The sequence below is a fragment of the Coregonus lavaretus genome, assembly GCF_964263955.1.
Source record: "Coregonus lavaretus genome assembly, chromosome: 19".
Classification (NCBI taxonomy): domain Eukaryota; kingdom Metazoa; phylum Chordata; class Actinopteri; order Salmoniformes; family Salmonidae; genus Coregonus; species Coregonus lavaretus.
This window is the reverse complement of record NC_140006.1, coordinates 7,205,740-7,225,126: the sequence shown is the minus strand read 5'-3', so window position 1 is coordinate 7,225,126 and position 19,387 is coordinate 7,205,740. Positions and strand designations below refer to the sequence as shown.

General features: G+C 44.2%; 1 protein-coding gene across 3 annotated transcripts in view; it reads left to right on the top strand.

Moving 5' to 3' along the window:
- The window catches only part of LOC311146856 (signal peptide peptidase-like 2B), a 47,317-nt gene that overhangs the window by 3,487 nt on the left and 24,443 nt on the right, over positions 1-19,387 (top strand). For all 3 annotated transcript variants that reach the window (XR_014614717.1, XM_084183464.1, XM_084183463.1), the window contains exons 2-9: positions 618-734; positions 940-1,122; positions 4,880-4,969; positions 5,363-5,502; positions 11,472-11,614; positions 12,187-12,283; positions 12,507-12,623; positions 18,298-18,379. Coding sequence is in view for 2 of the 3 variants with exons in the window: in XM_084183464.1 (XP_084039590.1) it covers positions 618-734; positions 940-1,122; positions 4,880-4,969; positions 5,363-5,502; positions 11,472-11,614; positions 12,187-12,283; positions 12,507-12,623; positions 18,298-18,379 (969 nt within the window). In the remaining variant the exon portion in view is untranslated. The remainder of the gene's footprint in view (positions 1-617; positions 735-939; positions 1,123-4,879; positions 4,970-5,362; positions 5,503-11,471; positions 11,615-12,186; positions 12,284-12,506; positions 12,624-18,297; positions 18,380-19,387) is intronic.

Genomic DNA, 19,387 nt, shown 5'->3' with positions numbered 1-19,387 from the left:
TCAATTTGTCTGTCATAGTTGTCGTGTACCTATGATGAAAATTACAGGCCTCTCTCGTCTTTTTAAGTGGGAGAACTTGCACAATTGGTGGCTGACTAAATACTTATTTTCCCCACTGTGTATATATATATATATTTTTTTTTTTTCTTTTTTTTTTCTTCTTTGGGGTGGGGTAAGGGGGGTACATTTTAGTCATTTAGCAGAAGCTCTTATCCAGAGCGACTTACAGTTAGTGAGTGCATACATTCTTTTTTATACTGGCCCCCTGTGGGAAACAAACCCACAACCCTGGCGTTGCAAACGCCATGCTCTACCAACTGAGCTACATCCCTGCCGGCCATTCCCTCCCCTAACCTGGACGACGCTGGGCAAATTGTGTGCCGCCCCATGGGTCTCCCGGTCGCGGCCGGCTACGACAGAGCCTGGATTCGAATCAGGATCTCTAGTGGCACAGCTAGCACTGCGATGCAGTGCCTTAGACCACTGCGCCACTCGGTAGAATGATTACTTTATCCTAGGCCAGTCTATGAAACAAGTTGTTCTGTCACATCTATGTTTGTTGCTCTCACCCCTCTTTAAGACACTATCTGTTATACATTTTCATTCTCTCATGCCAGGTTGTGGGGGAATATGGCATGGCCCATTTCAGAAACAAAGGCCAGAGCAAAGGAAAAGATTACTGCATCTTCTTCAACTCCCAGTGGGCTCGTCTACCTCTGGACCTCAACAAAGCAGTAAGTGGTGGAGTAACCTAACCTAACTTATGACTACTAAGTCATTGTCACTTCTTGAGCAATGTTGGACAAACATTTGTGTGTGTGCTCTCTGGTGGATAATCTCAAAATACAGCTGCCCTGACAAGTTCATCAGAATACTGATGTGTGTGCATGATGAAATATTGCGAGCGGCACCCATTATTAACCTATCCTTTGTCTCCAGTCCCATCTCCAGATCTATGACCTGACACCGTCAGCCCTGTGTTCCTCGTCGGACGTCCCCGTGGGGGGCTTCCCCAATCGTATCCCCATGGTAATGAGGGGGAACTGCACTTTCTATGAGAAGGTCCGCCTGGCCCAGCTTAACGGAGCTAAAGGCCTGCTCATCATCAGCAAAGACAGGCTGGTAAGAGTCAAACCATATAATTCTTCAAAGAGGCTGGTAAGAGTCATATCCAAGGGTGTAGTGGAGGGTAAAACCATTTATTCTGCACAAGCGTTTACCCACCTTTTGCAAAAAAAGGCATTGAAAGTATAGGGAGCTCTACTTTACATACAGCGAATGGCAATCAGCGTTTACCACTACATTACTGGTCATATCATTCAGCAAAGACAGGCTGGTAAGAGTCAACTCATTATTTAGCAAAGACAGGCTGGTAAGAGTGAAATCATATTATTCAGCAAAGACAAGCTGGTAAGAGTCAACTCATATTGTTCAGCAAAGACAGGCTGGTAAGAGTGAAATCATATTATTCAGCAAAGACAAGCTGGTAAGAGACAACTCATAGCATAGACAGGCTGGTAAGATTCAAACCATATCATTCAGTAAACAGGCTGGTAGGAGTCAAGTCCTATCATATTAGCCTTGTGGTTCCAGACTTGTCTATGTGCTTTAGCTAGCTGGCCTGTTCCCTTTGAACTTCACTACTGCAGTTCTAATTGGCTTGGAAGGAGAGGAGCAGAATAAGAGCATTGGGACACACCTTAGTATTCAGGTTATATACAGTCACCACAAATTATTGGCACCCTTGATAAAGATGAGCAAAAAAGACTGTATAAATAAATAATATAAATACTGAGCTATATTGTATGCAACAAAAAAATATATAATATTTTATTATAGTAATACAATTGCTCAGAGAAATAGATTTTATTGGCACCCCTAAAGATTCTTATAAATTAAATCAAACAAAATTAAATCTGCTATAATATTCTACTTTATAAAAATGTAATCTCTGTTTGTACTGTATTGTGGCCTTCCATGCCTTCCCGGTTCACTGGGGGTATAAAAATGAGGTAACGCATGTACAACGTATGTCATCCATCACCATGAGAGACAGGCAAATGGTAACACGCATGTAAACTCAGCAAAAAAAGAAACGTCCCTTTTTTCTGGACCTAGTCTTTTAAAGATAATTAGTAGAAATCCAAATAACTTCACAGATCTTCATTGTAAACGGTTTAAACACTGTTTCCCATGCACCTGTGGAATGGTCGTTAAGACACTAACAGCTTACAGACGGTAGGCAATTAAGGTCACAGTTATGAAAACTTAGGACACTAAAGAGGCATTTCTACTGACTCTGAAAAACACCAAAAGAAAGATGCCCAGGGTCCCTGCTCATCTGCGTGAACGTGCCTTAGGCATGCTGCAAGGAAACATGAGGACTGCAGATGTGGCCAGGGCAATAAATTGCAATGTCCATTCTGTGAGACGCCTAAGACAGCACTACAGGGAGACAGGACGGACAGCTGATCGTCCTCGCAGTGGCAGACCACGTGTAACAACACCTGCACAGGATCGGTACATCCGAACATCACACCTGCGGGACAGGTACAGGATGGCAACAACAACTACCCGAGTTACACCAGGAACGCACAATCCCTCCATCAGTGCTCAGACTGTCCGCAATAGGCTGAGAGAGGCTGGACTGAGGGCTTGTAGGCCTGTTGTATGGCAGGTCTTCACCAGACATCACCGGCAACAACGTTGCCTATGGGCACAAACCCACCGTCGCTGGACCAGACAGGACTAGCAAAAAGTGCTTTTCACTGACGAGTCGTGGTTTTGTCTCACCAGGGGTGATGGTCGGATTGGCGTTTATCGTCGAAGGAATGAGCGTTACACCGAGGCCTGTACTCTGGAGCGGGATTGATTTGGAGGTGCAGGGTCCGTCATGGTCTGGGGCGGTGTGTCACAGCATCATCGGACTGAGCTTGTTGTCATTGCAGGCAATCTCAACGCTGTGCGTTACAGGGAAGACATCCTCCTCCCTCACGTGGTACCCTTCCTGCAGGCTCATCCTGACATGACCCTCCAGCATGACAATGCCACCAGCCATACTGCTCATTGTGTGCGTGATTTCCTGCAAGACAGGAATGTCAGTGTTCTGCCATGGCCAGCGAAGAGCCCGGATCTCAATCCCATTGAGCACGTCTGGGACCTGTTGGATCGGAGGGTGAGGGCTAGGGCCATACCCCCCAGAAATGTCCGGGAACTTGCAGGTGCCTTGGTGGAAGAGTGGGGTAACATCTCACAGCAAGAACTGGCAAATCTGATGCAGTCCATGAGGAGGAGATGCACTGCAGTACTTAATGCAGCTGGTGGCCACACCATATACTGACTGTTACTTTTGATTTTCCGGCCTCCAGCTTTTCCTGCTGGAGCCCGCCGCTTAAAGGTGGGGGGCGCGGACCGGTCATAGAGCCCATAGAGTTAAAGTTGGTGGACTGTAACCTGTAAAATCCATAGATTTAGGAGGTCTTCTAGTGGCCGTTAGCTGTAAAAATCCATAGATTAGCCGCACCGTTATATAAGCCGCAGGGTCGAAAAATGGGAAAAAAGGCGCGGCTTATAGTCCGAAAATTACGGTAAATACTTTTTTCCCCCACTGTATGTCATCCATCCCCGTGAGAAAATGCAAAGAAGAGACAAATGGTTGTTCACTTTCATAAATCAGGCAATGGGTACAACAAAAATTGCTAATAAGAAACAAACAAATATACCACTTACCACTATTAGGGCAACAATTAAGAAGTTTAAAACCACTGGAACAGTGGTAAACTTGCCTTGGATTGGACGCAAGTGTCCCTACGCAAAGTGAAGATGGTTTGGGAGTCAACGAAAAATCCAAGGGCCAAAGTTGGAGAATTACAGAACTTGGTCGCATCTTCATTAAGTCTCAAAATCAAATCTACAATTAGACGCCACCTCCATGCCAATAGGCTTTTTGGAAGGGTTGCCAGAAAAATAGCCTTTATTGAGAGCAACCAACAAATGTAAACGCCTGGAGTTTGCTAAATGGAATTGACACTTGGATTGGAACCGGTGCTATGGTCAGATGACCTGAACATAGATCTCTTTGGCCATGCACACCAGTGGTGGGTTTGGCATCAAAATAAGGATGCAGGAAAGAACCTCATACCTACTGTAAAATATGGTGGAGGATCTTTTGATGTAATGGGGCTGTTTTGCTTCCACTGGTCCTGGGGCCCTTGTTAAGGTCAATGGCATCAGGAACTCTACCAAGTACCAGGACATTTTAGCCAAAAACCTGGCTGCCTCTGCCAGGAGGCTGAAACTTGTGGATCAATAACCCCAAGCACACTTCAAAATCCACAATGAAATGGTTAATTGACCACAAAATCAACATTTTGCAATGGCCATCTCAGTCTCCGGACTTGAACCTGATGTTAAATCTGTGGTTTAAATGGAAGAGGGCAGTCCATAAGCGCAGACTGAAGGATATCAAGGATCTGTAAAGATTATGTATGAAGGAATGGTCTAAGATCCCTCCCCATGTGTTCTCCAATCTCATGAAATATTTTAGAAAAAGACTCAGTCCCGGTATCCTTGCAACGGGAGGGTGCCGGAGTATTAAAAATAGGGCTGCCAATAATTTTGACACCTATTTTTTTTTGGGGTATTAATTGTTAAACAAAATATATTTCTCTGAGCAATTGTATTAGTATAAAATAATATAATTTTAGCATACAATATAGCGCAGTATTATTTATTTTATACTGTATTTTTTGCTCATCTTTATCAAGAGTGCCAATTATTTTGGAGGTGACTGTAGGTCATCGTCTGTCCTAGTAGATTTCCGAAAGGCTTTCTGTTCTGTACAGTATTTGCTAATTCATTTCTGTTTTTCCTATCACAGACCCCACCAGCAGGAAACAAGACTCAGTATGAGGAGATTGACATCCCTGTGGCGCTGCTCAGCTACACTGACATGCTGGACATCAGTAAGGTGAGAGGAGAGACCAACCAATATTAGCCTGGGTACCAGTCTGTTTTGGCCATCATGCTTGTTTGGGATGACAAGGAGTGTCAAGGAGTAGAATGATGGCACAAACAGATCTGGGACCAGGCTACATCAACACTGTTCACCAGGGCACAACGTTGGGTTGTGCAATGTTCAGTTACAAATATATCCTATAGATCAGAGATACCTCTGACTTGTAGAGTAAACATTGAGGGTAATGTACCAGGTCAGTTCTATTTATGACATTTCTATCTGCCACGGTTGGTATGTTGTATCCTCCTGTATGTGACCCTGTTCAAACAAACTTCATGTTTGTAACTAACTTAACTAACAAATATCAATCAATTGACCCAAATGCCATGTTCCTGTCCCCTGCAGACGTTTGGACAGAGCCGAGAGGTGGCCATGTACGCCCCCAGCGAGCCCTTCCTGGACTACAACATGGTCATCATCTTCCTCATGGCTGTGGGGACGGTGGCCATCGGAGGATACTGGGCCGGCAGCAAGGACATCAAGAAGTAAGACTGGCAGTAGTCTGGTGGTGGTAGTTGTAGCAGCAAGGACATCAAGAAGTAAGTGTGGCAGACATTAAACAGTAGTCGCTCACCAATAGATATATATATATATATATACATACACATACATACAGTTGAAGTCGGAAGTTTACATACACTTAGGTTGGAGTCATTAAAACTCATTTTTCAACCACTCCACAAATTTATTTTTAACAAACTATAGTTTTGGCAACTCGGTTAGGACATCTACTTTGCATGACACAAGTAATTTTTCCAACAATTGTTTACAGACAGATTATTTCACTTATAATTCACTGTATCACAATTCCAGTGGGTCAGAAGTTTACATACACTAAGTTGACTGTGCCTTTAAACAGCTTGGAAAATACCAGAAAATGATGTCATGGCTTTAGAAGCTTCTGATAGGCTAATTGACATCATTTGAGTCAATTGGAGGTGTACCTATGGATGTATTTCAAGGCCTAACTTCAAACTCAGTGCCTCTTTGTATCCACAGTAAAACGAGTCCTATATCGACATAACCTGAAAGGCCGCTCAGCAAGGAAGAAGCCACGGCTCCAAAACCGCCATAAAAAAGCCAGACTACGCATTGCAACTGCACATGGGGACAAAGATCGTACTTTTTGGAGAAATGTCCTCTCATCTGATGAAACAAAAATAGAACTGTTTGGCCATAATGACCATCGTTATGTTTGTAGGAAAAAGGGGGCTGCTTGCAAGCCGAAGAACACCATCCCAACCGTGAAGCACGGGGGTGGCAGCATCATGCTGTGGGGGTGCTTTGCTGCAGGAGGGACTGGTGCACTTCACAAAATAGATGGCATCATGAGGAAGGAAAATTATGTGGATATATTGAAGCAACATCTCAAGATATCAGTCAGGAAGTTAAAGCTTGGTCGCAAATGGGTCTTCCAAATGGACAATGACCCCAAGCATACTTCCAAAGTTGTGGCAAAATGGCTTAAGGACAACAAAGTCAAGGTATTGGAGTGGCCATCACAAAGCCCTGACCTCAATCCTATAGAAAAGGCGTAAAATTATATGTGAAATAAACAATTGTTGGAAAATTACTTATGTCAGCCATATCTCAGACTGGCCAATAAAAGATTAAGATGGGCAGTCTGAGATATGGCGTTTCTTTGCAACTCTGCCTAGAAGGTCAGCATCCCGGAGTCGCCTCTTCACTGTTGACGTTGACTGGTGTTTTGCGCGTACTATTTAAGGAAGCTGCCAGTTGAGGACCTGTGAGACATTTGTTTCTCAAGCTAGACACTAATGTATTTGTCCTCTTGCTCAGTTGGGCACCGGGGCCTCCCACTCCTCTTTCTATTCTGGTTAGAGCCAGTTTGCGCTCCCTTTGGCTCAGCTCAGGTGCCTACATAGGTTTTTTTTTTTTCTTTTCTTTTTTTTAACCTTTATTTAACCAGGTAAGCCAGTTGAGAACAAGTTCTCATTTACAACTGCAACCTGGCCAAGATAAAGCAAAGCAGTGCGATTTAAAAACAACAACACAGATACATATGGGGTAAAACAAAACATAAAGTCAGTATATATACAGTTTGTGCAAATGTAGTAAGTTATGGAGGTAAGGCAATAAATAGGCCATAGTGCAAAATAATTACAATTAGTATTAACACTGGAATGATAGATGTGCAAGAGATGATGTGCAAATAGAGATACTGGGGTGCAAATGAGCAAAATAAATAACAATATGGGGATGAGGTAGTTGAGTGGGCTAATTTCTGAAGGGCTGTGTACAGGTGCAGTGATCGGTAAGCTGCTCTGACAACTGATGCTTAAAGATAGTGAGGGATATAAGTCTCCAGCTTCAGAGATTTTTGTAGTTCGTTCCAGTCATTGGCAGCAGAGAACTGGAAGGAATGGCAGCCAAAGGAGGTGTTGGCTTTGGGGATGACCAGTGAGATATACCTGCTGGAGCGCATACTACGGGTGGGTGTTGCTATGGTGACTAATGAGCTAAGATAAGGCGGAGATTTGCCTAGCAGTGATTTTATATATGGCCTGGAGCCAGTGGGTTTGGCTACGAATATGTAGTGAGGACCAGCCAACAAGAGCGTACAGGTCACAGTGGTGGGTAGTATATGGGGCTTTGGTGACAAAACGGATGGCACTGTGATAGACTACATCTAACTACATCAGCCGATTCTAGATTTCACTTTGGATTGGAGATGCTGAATGTGAGTCTGGAAGGAGAGTTTACAGTCTAACCAGACACCTAGGTATTTGTAGTTGTCCACATACTCTAGGTCAGACCCGTCGAGAGTAGTGATTCTAGTCGGGTGGGCGGGTGCCAGCAGCGTTCGATTGAAGAGCATGCATTTAGTTTTACTAGTGTTTAAGAGCAGTTGGAGGCTACGGAAGGAGTGTTGTATGGCATTGAAGCTCATTTGGAGGTTTGTTAACACAGTGTCCAATGAAGGGCCAGATGTATACAAAATGGTGTCGTCTGCGTAGAGGTGGATCTGAGAGTCACCAGCAGCAAGAGCGACATTGATATACACAGAGAAAAGAGTCGGGGGAGGGTGCAGAGCTGGTGGCCGGGGTAGTGGTAGCCAGGTGGAAAGCATGGCCAGCCGTAGCAAAATGCTTTGAAATTCTCAATTATTGTAGATTTATCGGTGGTGATAGTGTTTCCTAGCCTCAGTGCAGTGGGCAGCTGGGAGGAGGTGCTCTTATTCTCCATGGACTTTACAGTGTCCCAAAACTTTTTGGAGTTAGTGCTACAGGATGCACATTTCTGTTTTGAAATAGCTAGCCTTCGCTTTCCTAACTGCTTGTGTATATTGGTTCCTAACTTCCCTGAAAAGTTGCATATCGCGGGGGCTATTCGATGCCAATGCAGTACGCCACAGGATGTTTTTGTGCTGGTCAAGGGCAGTCAAGTCTGAGGAGAACCAGGGGCTATATCTGTTCTTAGTTCTGAATTTTTTGAATGGGGCATGCTTATTTAAGATTGAGAGGAAAGCACTTTTAAAGCACAACCAGGCATCCTCTACTGACGGAATGAGATCCATCCAGGATACCCGGGCCAGGTCAATTAGGAAGGCCTGCTCGCTAAAGTGTTTTAGGGAGCGTTTGACAGTGATGAGGGGTGGTCGTTTGACCGCGGACCCGTTACGGACGCAGGCAATAAGGCAGTGATCGCTGAGATCCTGGTTGAAGACAGTGGAGGTGTATTTAGAGGGTAAGTTAGTCAGGATGATATCTATGAGGGTGCCCATGTTTACGGATTTAGGGTTGTACCTGGTAGGTTCGTTGATAATTTGTGTGAGATTGAGGGCATCTAGTTTGGATTGTAGGATGGCCGGGGTGTTAAGCATATCCCAGTTTAGGTCACCAAGCAGTACAAACTCTGAGGATAGATGGGGGGCAATCAATTCACATATGGTGTCCAGGGCACAACTGGGGGCTGAGGGGGGTCGGTAGCAAGCGGCAACAGTGAGAGACTTGTTTCTGGAAAGGTGGACTTTTAGAAGTAGGAGCTCAAACTGTTTGGGCACAGACCTGGATAGTATGATGGAGCTCTGCAGGCTATCTCTACAGTAGATTGCAACTCCACCCCCTTTGGCAGTTCTATCTAGACGGAAAATGTTGTAGTTGGGGATGGAAATTTCAGAATTTTTGGTGGCCTTCCTAAGCCAGGATTCAGACACTGCTAGAACATCAGGGTTGGCAGAGTGTGCTAACGCAGTGAATAACTCAAACTTAGGAAGGAGGCTTCTGATGTTAACGTGCAGAAAACCAAGGCTTTTCCGGTTACAGAGGTCAACAAATGATAGCTCCTGGGGAGTAGGAGTGATACTGGGGGCTGCAGGGCCTGGGTTAGCCTCTACATCACCAGAGGAACAGAGGAGGACTAGAATAAGGATACGGCTAAAGGCTTTAAGAACTGGTCTTCTAGTGCGTTGGGTACAGAGAATAAAGGGGGCAGATTTCCAGGCGTTGTAGACTAGATTCAGGGCATTCTGTACAGACAAGGATATGGAAGGATATGAGTACAGTGTAGGTAAACCTAAGCGTTAGCATCACTGGAGGCACCGATTTAGCCGGTCTCGGCGTGTATGGGGGGTGGAACAAAGGAGCTATTTGAGGCAGTTTGAGAATGACTTGGGGTTCTATATTGAAATTGTATAGGCAATAGGCAAGGCATATTGACATGGGACAGAGGCATAAAGCAATCACAGGTGTTATTAGAGAGAGCTAAGACAACAACTGGTAATGGCGATGATAGTTTGGGCTGAGGCTAAACAGATAAACAGGACAGGGTACCGTGTAAAGGAACAGTCCAGCAGGCATAAGGTCCAGTGAACAGCAATATGTGAGTCCGAGAGCAGTTTGAATTGGTGCTAAAGCACAGCGAGCAGGAAGCACGGCTGTTGTTTGCGTGTGCTAGCATGCCGGGGCTAGCAGATGGACCTTCGTGGTCGTCGCAACGAGAAGACTGTTGAAACCACATACGATTACGTCGGCAGACCAGTTGTGATGGATCGGCGGGGCTCCGTGTTGACTCTAGGAGGTCCCGTCCGGTTGACAGAAAGGTAGATAGCCGGGAGATGTGCCTAACTCGAGGCTAGCTCAAGGCTGATTAGCCAACAACAACATCCATTTGGTTGCAGCTAGCTAGTTGCGATGATCAGGTGTGAAAGGTCCAGTGATTTTAGTGATTCCGGCAGAAAATCTGATTATGTTCTGGGTCGATAACGCGCTGTGCAGACAGTGCAGACTGGCCGATAATAGTCCAGGCTAGAGCTGGCTGGTAGGTAGTGCAGGCCACGGACAATGTTGAAGAACCGCTAATGTTGGCTAATAGCAAGTAGCTAGTTAGCGGGCCACTCCCGTCCGGTAGACAAAGAGGTAGATAGCCTTGAGCCAGGCCCATATCCCGGCTAACTGGTGCTTGCTTCGGGGGCAGTGGTGATTAGCCTACAGCAACATCCATTCGGTTGCGGCTAGCTAGTTGCGATCCGTTGTTAGGGTCCAGTGATTCAGTTATTCCGTCAGAAAATCCGATGTTCTGGATGAAAACCACTAACGGTGGCTAATAGCAAGTAGCTAGTTAGCTGGCTAACTAGTTTCAACTGGAGATTCTAGATTAAGGTGAGTAAATAATAGAATCCGTTCCACATTGAGTGAGGCGGGTTGCAGGAAAGTGTGATAGGGAAATATGTTCGAAAAATACAAAAAATATATATACACGGACACACAACAAAGAACACGACCGCACTGCTACGCCATCTTGGAAGTATACACCGTAGACATACTGTACATAATTTACGCGCACACACACACACACACACACACACACACACACACACACACACACAGAAGTCAGCTCAGGGAGGCCAAGCTCATGAGCTCCATCAGCTGTAGATGTTAATTTAGAATGGAAAATGAATGTGTTTATGCAACAAATGTTAGTGCGTCGATTCGTTCTCTAATCAAGCCGAATCGTTTAAAACTAAAATAGATCGTTCCTGTATCGTATTGGAGCCCATGTATAGAGTCGTTTTGAAAAGGAAAGATGCACATCCCTAGTTATCATCTCTGGGGAAAACACACCCATCTCTCTCATCTTGTTGTATGTTATTCCATTGCATTGCAGTCTGAAGACCCATTCTACTGTGTGTGGAGGCAGTGTCACAGGGCAAGGCTGAGTGAATCCTTGTGTTGTCTGAAGAGACATTCTATGTGGAGTGGAGGGCAAGGCTGTGTGACTGGTGTTGTCGTTTAGTGACTCCATATTGATGTTGACCAGCGAGACAGCGCCAGCTACACTGCAAGGCTGAGTGGCCATTGCTGGGGTGACTAAGAGCAGACTGGAGAGAGCGAGAGATGGGTAGAGTGAAATTGCCTCTACTGATCAGAGGTCAATTTCGGCATCCCAGGGGCATCCTCCCTCCCTCACATGTCCCTGTTGTGTCCCTCTGCAGGCGCTACATGAAGCACAAGCGTGACGACAGCGCGGAGAAGGAGGATGAGGAGACGGTGGACGTGACGCCCATCATGATCTCTATGTTTGTGGTCATGTGCTGCTCGATGCTGGTGCTGCTCTACTTCTTCTACGACCACCTGGGTACACACCTAGATATGCACCCGTAGCTGTCGTTATCTCTACCTGTAGCTGTCTCTCTCTACCTGTAGCTGTCTCTCTCTACCTGTAGCTGTCCGTTTGTCTCTAATCTTTTTGTCTGTCTGTCTGTACCTGTCTCTCTACCTGTAGCGTTCTGTCTCTCTCTTTTTGTCTGTCTGTCTGCCTCCCTCAGCCTTTCTCCATGTCTCTCTACCTGTCTTTGCAGTTGTCAGTGAAAAAATAAGTAATTACATTATAATAAGCTAGTTGAAATACACTGCCCTTCCTGCAGGGGTTAAAGTTATCCGTCACAGCAACAGATTTGTCAAATTTGTTCTTTTTTTCCTATTGAAAATGACTGGCATTGGTCAAACGCACAGTTTAATACATGTACAAGATGTAATCCTCTTTCCCTAAAAGCATGATGGTCATGCCTTTTTTACATGAAAGGGGAGGTTAACTTGGCTCCACAGACAATCTGAGTTAGACTTTCTTTTTTGTTGCTTTAACCACAGCCATCCTGTTCATGTCTCTCTGTGTGTGTATGCTAATCCTCGCTCTCTCTGTCGGTTTAGTGTATATCATCATTGGGATATTCTGCCTGGCCTCTTCTGTTGGCCTCTACAGCTGTCTCTGGCCCTTTGTGAGGAGACTCCCCTTTGGCAAGTGCAGGTGAGACTTACCATATCAACCTAACAAAGATCTGTTTTATAATCACAGATTAAGGAGTACCCAATCAACCTAACACAAATCACAAGAGGAGTAGGCCTATACAATCAACCAATCAAAAACACAAACTGAATCAATGCAAATAGTTTACTCTTCTCTAACTATTGTCGATTTTTAACTTTTTCCAACTTCTAACTTATTCCTGGTTTTGTGTGTGTGTGTGTAGGATCCCAGAGAACAACCTTCCCTACTGCCACAAGAGGCCTCAGGTCCGCATGCTGCTGTTGTCAGCCTTCTGCATCGGAGTCAGTGTTACCTGGGGCGTGTTCCGCAACGAAGACCAGTGAGTTTACATTTACGTCATTTAGCAGACGCTCTTCTCCAGAGCGACTTACAAATTGGTGCATTCAACTTATGATAGCCAGTGGGACAACCACTTTTTTTTTAATGGGGCGGGGGGGGGGGGGGGTAGAAGGATTACTTTTATACAATTCCAGGTATTCCTTAAAGAGGTAGGTTTTCAAGTGTCTCCGGAAGGTGGTCAGTGACTCCGCTGTCCTGGCATCGTGGGGGAGCTTGTTCCACCATTGGGGTGCCAGAGCAGCGAATAGCTTTGACTGGGTTGAGCGGGAACTGTGCTTCCGAAAGGTAGGGGGGCTAGCAGGCCAGAGGTGGATGAACGTAGTGCCCTCGTTTGGGTGTAGGGTCTGATCAGAGCCTAAAGGTAAGGAGGTGCCGTTCCCCTCACAGCTCCATAGGCAAGCACAATGGTCAACCATGGAAGGTTGAACACCAGACGGGCTGTAGCGTTCTGGATAAGTTGTAGAGGTTTAATGGCACAGGCAGGGAGCCCAGCCAACAGCGAGTTGCAGTAATCCAGACGGGAGATGACAAGTGCCTGGATTAGGACCTGTGCCGCTTTCTGTGTAAGGTAGGGTCGTACTCTGCGAATGTTGTAGAGCATGAACCTGCAGGATCGGGTCACCGCTTTGATGTTAGCGGAGAACGACAGGGTGTTGTCCCGGGTCACGCCAAGGTTCTTTGCACTCTGGGAGGAGGACACAATGGAGTTGTCAACCGTGATGGCGAGATCATGGAGCGGGCAGTCCTTTCCCGGGAGGAAGAGCAGCTCCATCTTGCCGAGGTTCAGCTTGAAGTGGTGATCCGACATCCACACTGATATGTCTGCCAGACATGCAGAGATGCGATTCGCCACCTGGTTATCAGAAAATGAATTGTTTGTCGTCTGCGTAGCGTAGTTTCTGTGGGCGTGTAGTGTGGGAGGGTGGATGTGGCAGTCAGCATCACCAGGGGCGTGTTCCACAACAAAGACCAGTGAGTATTAGGGTTGCAAAATTCCGCAATTCCGAAAATGGTTAAAGGATTCCCAGATTTCCTGCTTATTCTCTCCTGATTCCGGGAATCTTCCAATTGTCTCACTGGTTAACTATGCTAGAGGGATGAGTAACGTTGCCTGAGACTTGAAGACTGGCTTTAGCCTTTAGCCCTTTAGCTCCCAGAGCTAATGAATGCATAGGCTTCAGGTGGTTTCAGCTCAGTAGGCTAACATAGTCTTCTTGAGGTCTGTGTGTGTGTCAGGGTTTCCGTTGGGAGAATGTGTCGCTGGACATTTGTCCGGAAGCATTTTAATTTACCAGACATTTGAGAAGTTTACCGGACCCATATGCATTGGGTGTGTAACCTGATTAGGGCAGAATGACATATCACATTTAGATTAATTCCCATAATCTTAACCGAACATGCAACTCAAGGATGCAACGGCGTGTTCTTCTTACCGAATTCCGATGCGCACTTTGAAGACATTTACTTTTCCTCAGCCAACAAGACGAGTAGCAAACAGCAAAATCACTATCCTATGTCAATCTACTATCCCCCATAGTAGAAAAGTTGACCTATTCTATTGGTCAGCTTGTCTTTCTGTGCGAGAAAGGAATAGCCTATTCCAAACAGACTCTGGGACAGTTGTGGAATGATATATCCCAAATTCATACAACCAGTACATAAAAAAAAAAGGTTGAAAAGCAATAAGACTGATGCAACAGATCAGAACATTTAGCTTAAAATGTGTTAAACTATTATTTCTGCACATTGTAAGCGCAGCAGTAGGCTATGCACTGGTTTGGATATGACAGCCTCAAATATGGTATTTTCTTTTACGCAGTGTGCACTGAACTGACATGCATGATTGTTGTTGACACTGATGTTCAAATGAAGAGAATTAAATAGTGTATAACGCGCACCAATGCTGTGCTCAACTCAAACAGCGGTGTGTAGCCTACTGTAGGTGCTGGCAAAGTAATTCAAAGCCTATACTTAGCCTAATGACTTCCACATGTAGCATGTTAACATGAGACCTTCCTTTGACATTCAACACGTCCCAATTCTCCACCCCTCTCCCGAAGTGTGCACTTGAACACTCACTCCCTGTCATGGATTTAAAAAAATCTTAGGATTGGTTTAAGCATTGGCTGGTGGGACTTTCCACCATTGCAAGTGCACACTTCTGGAAAAGGGAGGAGAATCGAGACATAGCCAGTCTCTCGCCCCAGGCCCAATTCAAACACTACCTGGAAGGCTGGATGTCTCTATTGATGTGAAAATGGTCTCATCCAGGGGTGCAACTTTGGTTTTAGAAGTGTGTGGGGGGGACATAACTTAAAGTATTTAAAAAATATATACAGTGGGGCAAAAAAGTATTTAGTCAGCCACTATTTGTGCAACTTCTCCCACTTAAAAAGATGAGAGAGGCCTGTAATTTTCATCATAGGTACACGTCAACTATGAAAGACAAATTGAGAAAAAAAAATCCTGAAAATCACATTGTAGGATTTTTTATGAATTTATTTGCAAATTATGGTGGAAAATAAGTATTTGGTCACCTACAAAGAAGCAAGATTTCTGGCTCTCACAGACTTGTAACTTCTTCTTTAAGAGGCTCCTCTGTCCTCCACTCGTTACCTGTATTAATGGCATCTGTTTGAACTTGTTATCAGTATAAAAGACACCTGTCCACAACCTCAAACAGTCACACTCCAAACTCCACTATGGCCAAGACCAAAGAGCTGACAAAGGACACCAGAAACAAAATTGTAGACCTGCACCAGGCTGGGAAGACTGAATCTGCAATAGGTAAGCAGCTTGGTTTGAAGAAATCAACTGTGGGAGCAATTATTAGGAAATGGAAGACATACAAGACCACTGATAATCTCCCTCGATCTGGGGCTCCACGCAAGATCTCACCCCGTAGGGTCAAAATGATCACAAGAACGGTGAGCAAAAATCCCAGAACCACACGGGGGGACCTAGTGAATGACCTGCAGAGAGCTGGGACCAAAGTAACAAAGCCTACCATCAGTAACACACTACGCCGCCAGGGACTCAAATCCTGCAGTGAAAGACGTGTCCGCCTGCTTAAGCCAGTAAATGTCCAGGCCTGTCTGAAGTTTGCTAGAGTGCATTTGGATGATCCAGAAGAGGATTGGGAGAATGTCATATGGTCAGATGAAACCAAAATAGAACTTTTTGGTAAAAACTCAACTCGTCGTGTTTGGAGGACAAAGAATGCTGAGTTGCATCCAAAGAACACCATACCTACTGTGAAGTATGGGGGTGGAAACATCATTTTTTTTTCTGCAAAGGGACCAGGACGACTGATCCGTGTAAAGGAACGAATGAATGGGGCCATGTATCGTGAGATTTTGAGTGAAAACCTCCTTCCATCAGCAAGGGCATTGAAGATGAAACGTGGCTGGGTCTTTCAGCATGACAATGATCCCAAACACACCGCCCGGGCAATGAAGGAGTGGCTTCGTAAGAAGCATTTCAAGGTCCTGGAGTGGCCTAGCCAGTCTCCTGATCTCAACCCCATAGAAAATCTTTGGAGGGAGTTGAAAGTCTGTGTTGCCCAGCGACAGCCCCAAAACATCACTGCTCTAGAGGAGATCTGCATGGAGGAATGGGCCAAAATACCAGCAACAGTGTGTGAAAACCTTGTGAAGACTTACAGAAAACGTTTGACCTGTGTCATTGCCAACAAAGGGTATATAACAAAGTATTGAGAAACTTTTGTTATTGACCAAATACTTATTTTCCACCATAATTTGCAAATAAATTCATTAAAAATCCTACAATGTGATTTTCTGGATTTTTTTTTCTCATTTTGTCTGTCATAGTTGACGTGTACCTATGATGAAAATTACAGGCCTCTCTCATCTTTTTCAGTGGGAGAACTTGCACAATTGGTGGCTGACTAAATACTTTTTTTCCCCACTGTATATATTATCACTCAGGATGTAACTTTCCAGTGCTACTATATTTGCCATGTAATGTTGTTATTAAACCTAAATCAGACAACCCCATAGTAGAATAGTTGACCTATTTACCTAGTCTGCTTGTTGTGTGTTCTATGCGAGAGTAATATTCCTCTCGAGGTGCATTCAAGTTGGGAGACCCATAGGAGGGAAACATGTATTCTGACAAGCAGTCAGTGCTGTGTGCAACAATTCTTAATGCAATCGCTGGAAAACACTTCTGAAAGCAGTTTTGGCATATGTATTTTGAAAGCAGTTTTGGCCTTTGCTACCACGTTTATTTCTCTGCTCCTTCAATTGTGCGCGTGGCATCGTTTTACAAATGCAGTTTTACAACCAGAGTTTCAGGAATGGTTTAGGTGCAGCTGCCCAACAGAGCTCTTAAAGGGGCAATGACATCTTAAAAGGGCAATGACATACTTTGAAATAGAAACCAAAAAATCAAATTTTTCAAGTGAATAATAATTAATATATGTAAAAAAATATATAACAATCAGGATGTTGTGTCCAGTGGGGTAAATGCAGATGGACAAACCCCATGCTTCATCCTAAGTACATTTTATAGCCACTATGCTGCATCAGTTAGGCTACAGGTGATAATGCTTATTGCTAATAGCACATCTGATAATATAGACCATAGGCTATATATGCATGGTCCAATAACTTAATAATTTTAACATAGTTTTTACCAATATGTTAATGGAGCAATTTCTGGAGGTGGAAATTATATTTTAGATGGTGTCGGCATCCATTTTATTTTCATAAATTTTGGAGTAGAATGTCCTTTTTAAAAAGTAACCAGAAATAAGCTTTTCAGTCCTTCTACATAAAAATTATACGGGGAGGACCCCGGACCCCATAAGCAAGGGGACTGGAATTGGTCGAACTCACAGTTTAATAAATAAAGAAAGGGGTTGTACAACTGAATGCATTCAACTGAAATGTGTCTTTCGCATTTAATCCAACCCCTCTGAATCAAAGCATGATAGTCATGACTTTCTTACATACATGAAAGGGGAGGTTAACTTGGCCCCAGACAACTTATGTTTCAGTCATGGGATTTTTTAGTTGTTGCTTTAACCCATGTAATATAAAGTAAAACATTCAGGTTTCACACAATTAGTATGCATTTTGAAAATATATACTTGTCTCCAACTCGCATTGTAAAGTGTGACTCGCTGAAGCCTTCCTACTGTTGCCTATGCACTTAAATGGCGAATGGGAAGCTCTTTTTAATCGTAAACATCGAAACTGTTTTTAACATGAGATTTCATTTAGAATTGTTGCGCAATGATTGGGCTTATAAAAGCATGTTTCACTCCAGCAGCAGTTCTCGCGCTGTCTGATGAATAAAATGCACGTGTGATGAATATAAATCATAACGACTAATGAAAATACACACACCAATTTAATTCCACTAAATTATGCAAATAAACCCATAGACTGATAAGCATGACTGATCAAATATATTTATCATCAACTGGTATTTTCATAAATTAATAGTCGAAAAAGCAGTATTTTGCTATGTGATTTTTTTATTCTCCTTGACAATTGGCCTGTGGTGATTTTATTTATCTGCTTTTTATTTATTTTATCGGCCAAAAGCCGGCTATTACCGACTGTGTGCATGCTTGTGTGTGTGCCAGGCTAACTCTGGTTCCTTCCATCTGCTGTGTCCTCACCTAGGTGGGCGTGGGTGTTACAGGACGCCCTGGGCATATCCTTCTGTCTCTACATGCTCAAGACTATCAGACTGCCCACATTTAAGGTGGGTACACCTGTATAGAGATCCTATAATAATAATATGACTATATGTTATTCTATGGGTACACCAGCATAGATGGAGCTCTATAATGTACTGACCATAGAAGTAGAATAACTAGAATGGGTATCCCGATTCAAGTTGTTAGGTTCTAAATTCTGGTTCAATAATCCAGATGGATACCAAAGAAACCTCAGGCTAGATTTATTCACCACACTGGGCGTTGTTGCTTCCAAGACAAGATGCAACGTCACAAGCACATGTATTTATAACCTCCGACTAGGCCCCCTTCCCAAACAGACCCCTTTTCTGGGTCTAGGATGAACAATCAGTCTCTGTGGCTGGGCAGGGGGTGTTATCGTCCCAGCTTGAGTCCGGTACTCCTCCACGCCTCTCTCAGGTCTTATCAGTCAGTAGAGGCCTTGCGTTAATGAGTACATATTCTTGAAGTCTACTGCAGTCCACTAGATAATTACTCTTCTCATACACAAAGAGCTTAAACTTAACACGACTTTCAATCCCTAAGAATATATACAGTGCATTCGGAAAGTATTCAGACCCTTCCCCTTTTCCACATTTTGTTACGTTACAGCCTTATTCTAAAATTGATTAAATACATTTTTCCCCTCAATCTGCACACAATACCCCATAATGACAAAGCAAAAACAGGTTTTTAGAAATGTTATCAAATTTATAAAAAATGAAAAACAGAAACACCTTATTTACAGAAGTATTCAGACCCTTTGCTATGAGACTCAAAATTGGCACCATCCCTACGGTGAAGCATGGTGGTGGCAACATCATGCTGTGGGGATGTTTTTCAGCGGCAGGGATTGGGAGACTAGTCAGGATCGAGGGAAAGATGAACGGTGCAAAGTACAGAGAGATCCTGCTCCAGAGCGCTCAGGACCTCAGACTGGGGTGAAGGTTCACCTTCCAACAGGACAACGACCCTAAGCACACAGCCAAGACAACGCAGGAGTGGCTTCGGGACAAGTTTCTGAATGTCCTTGA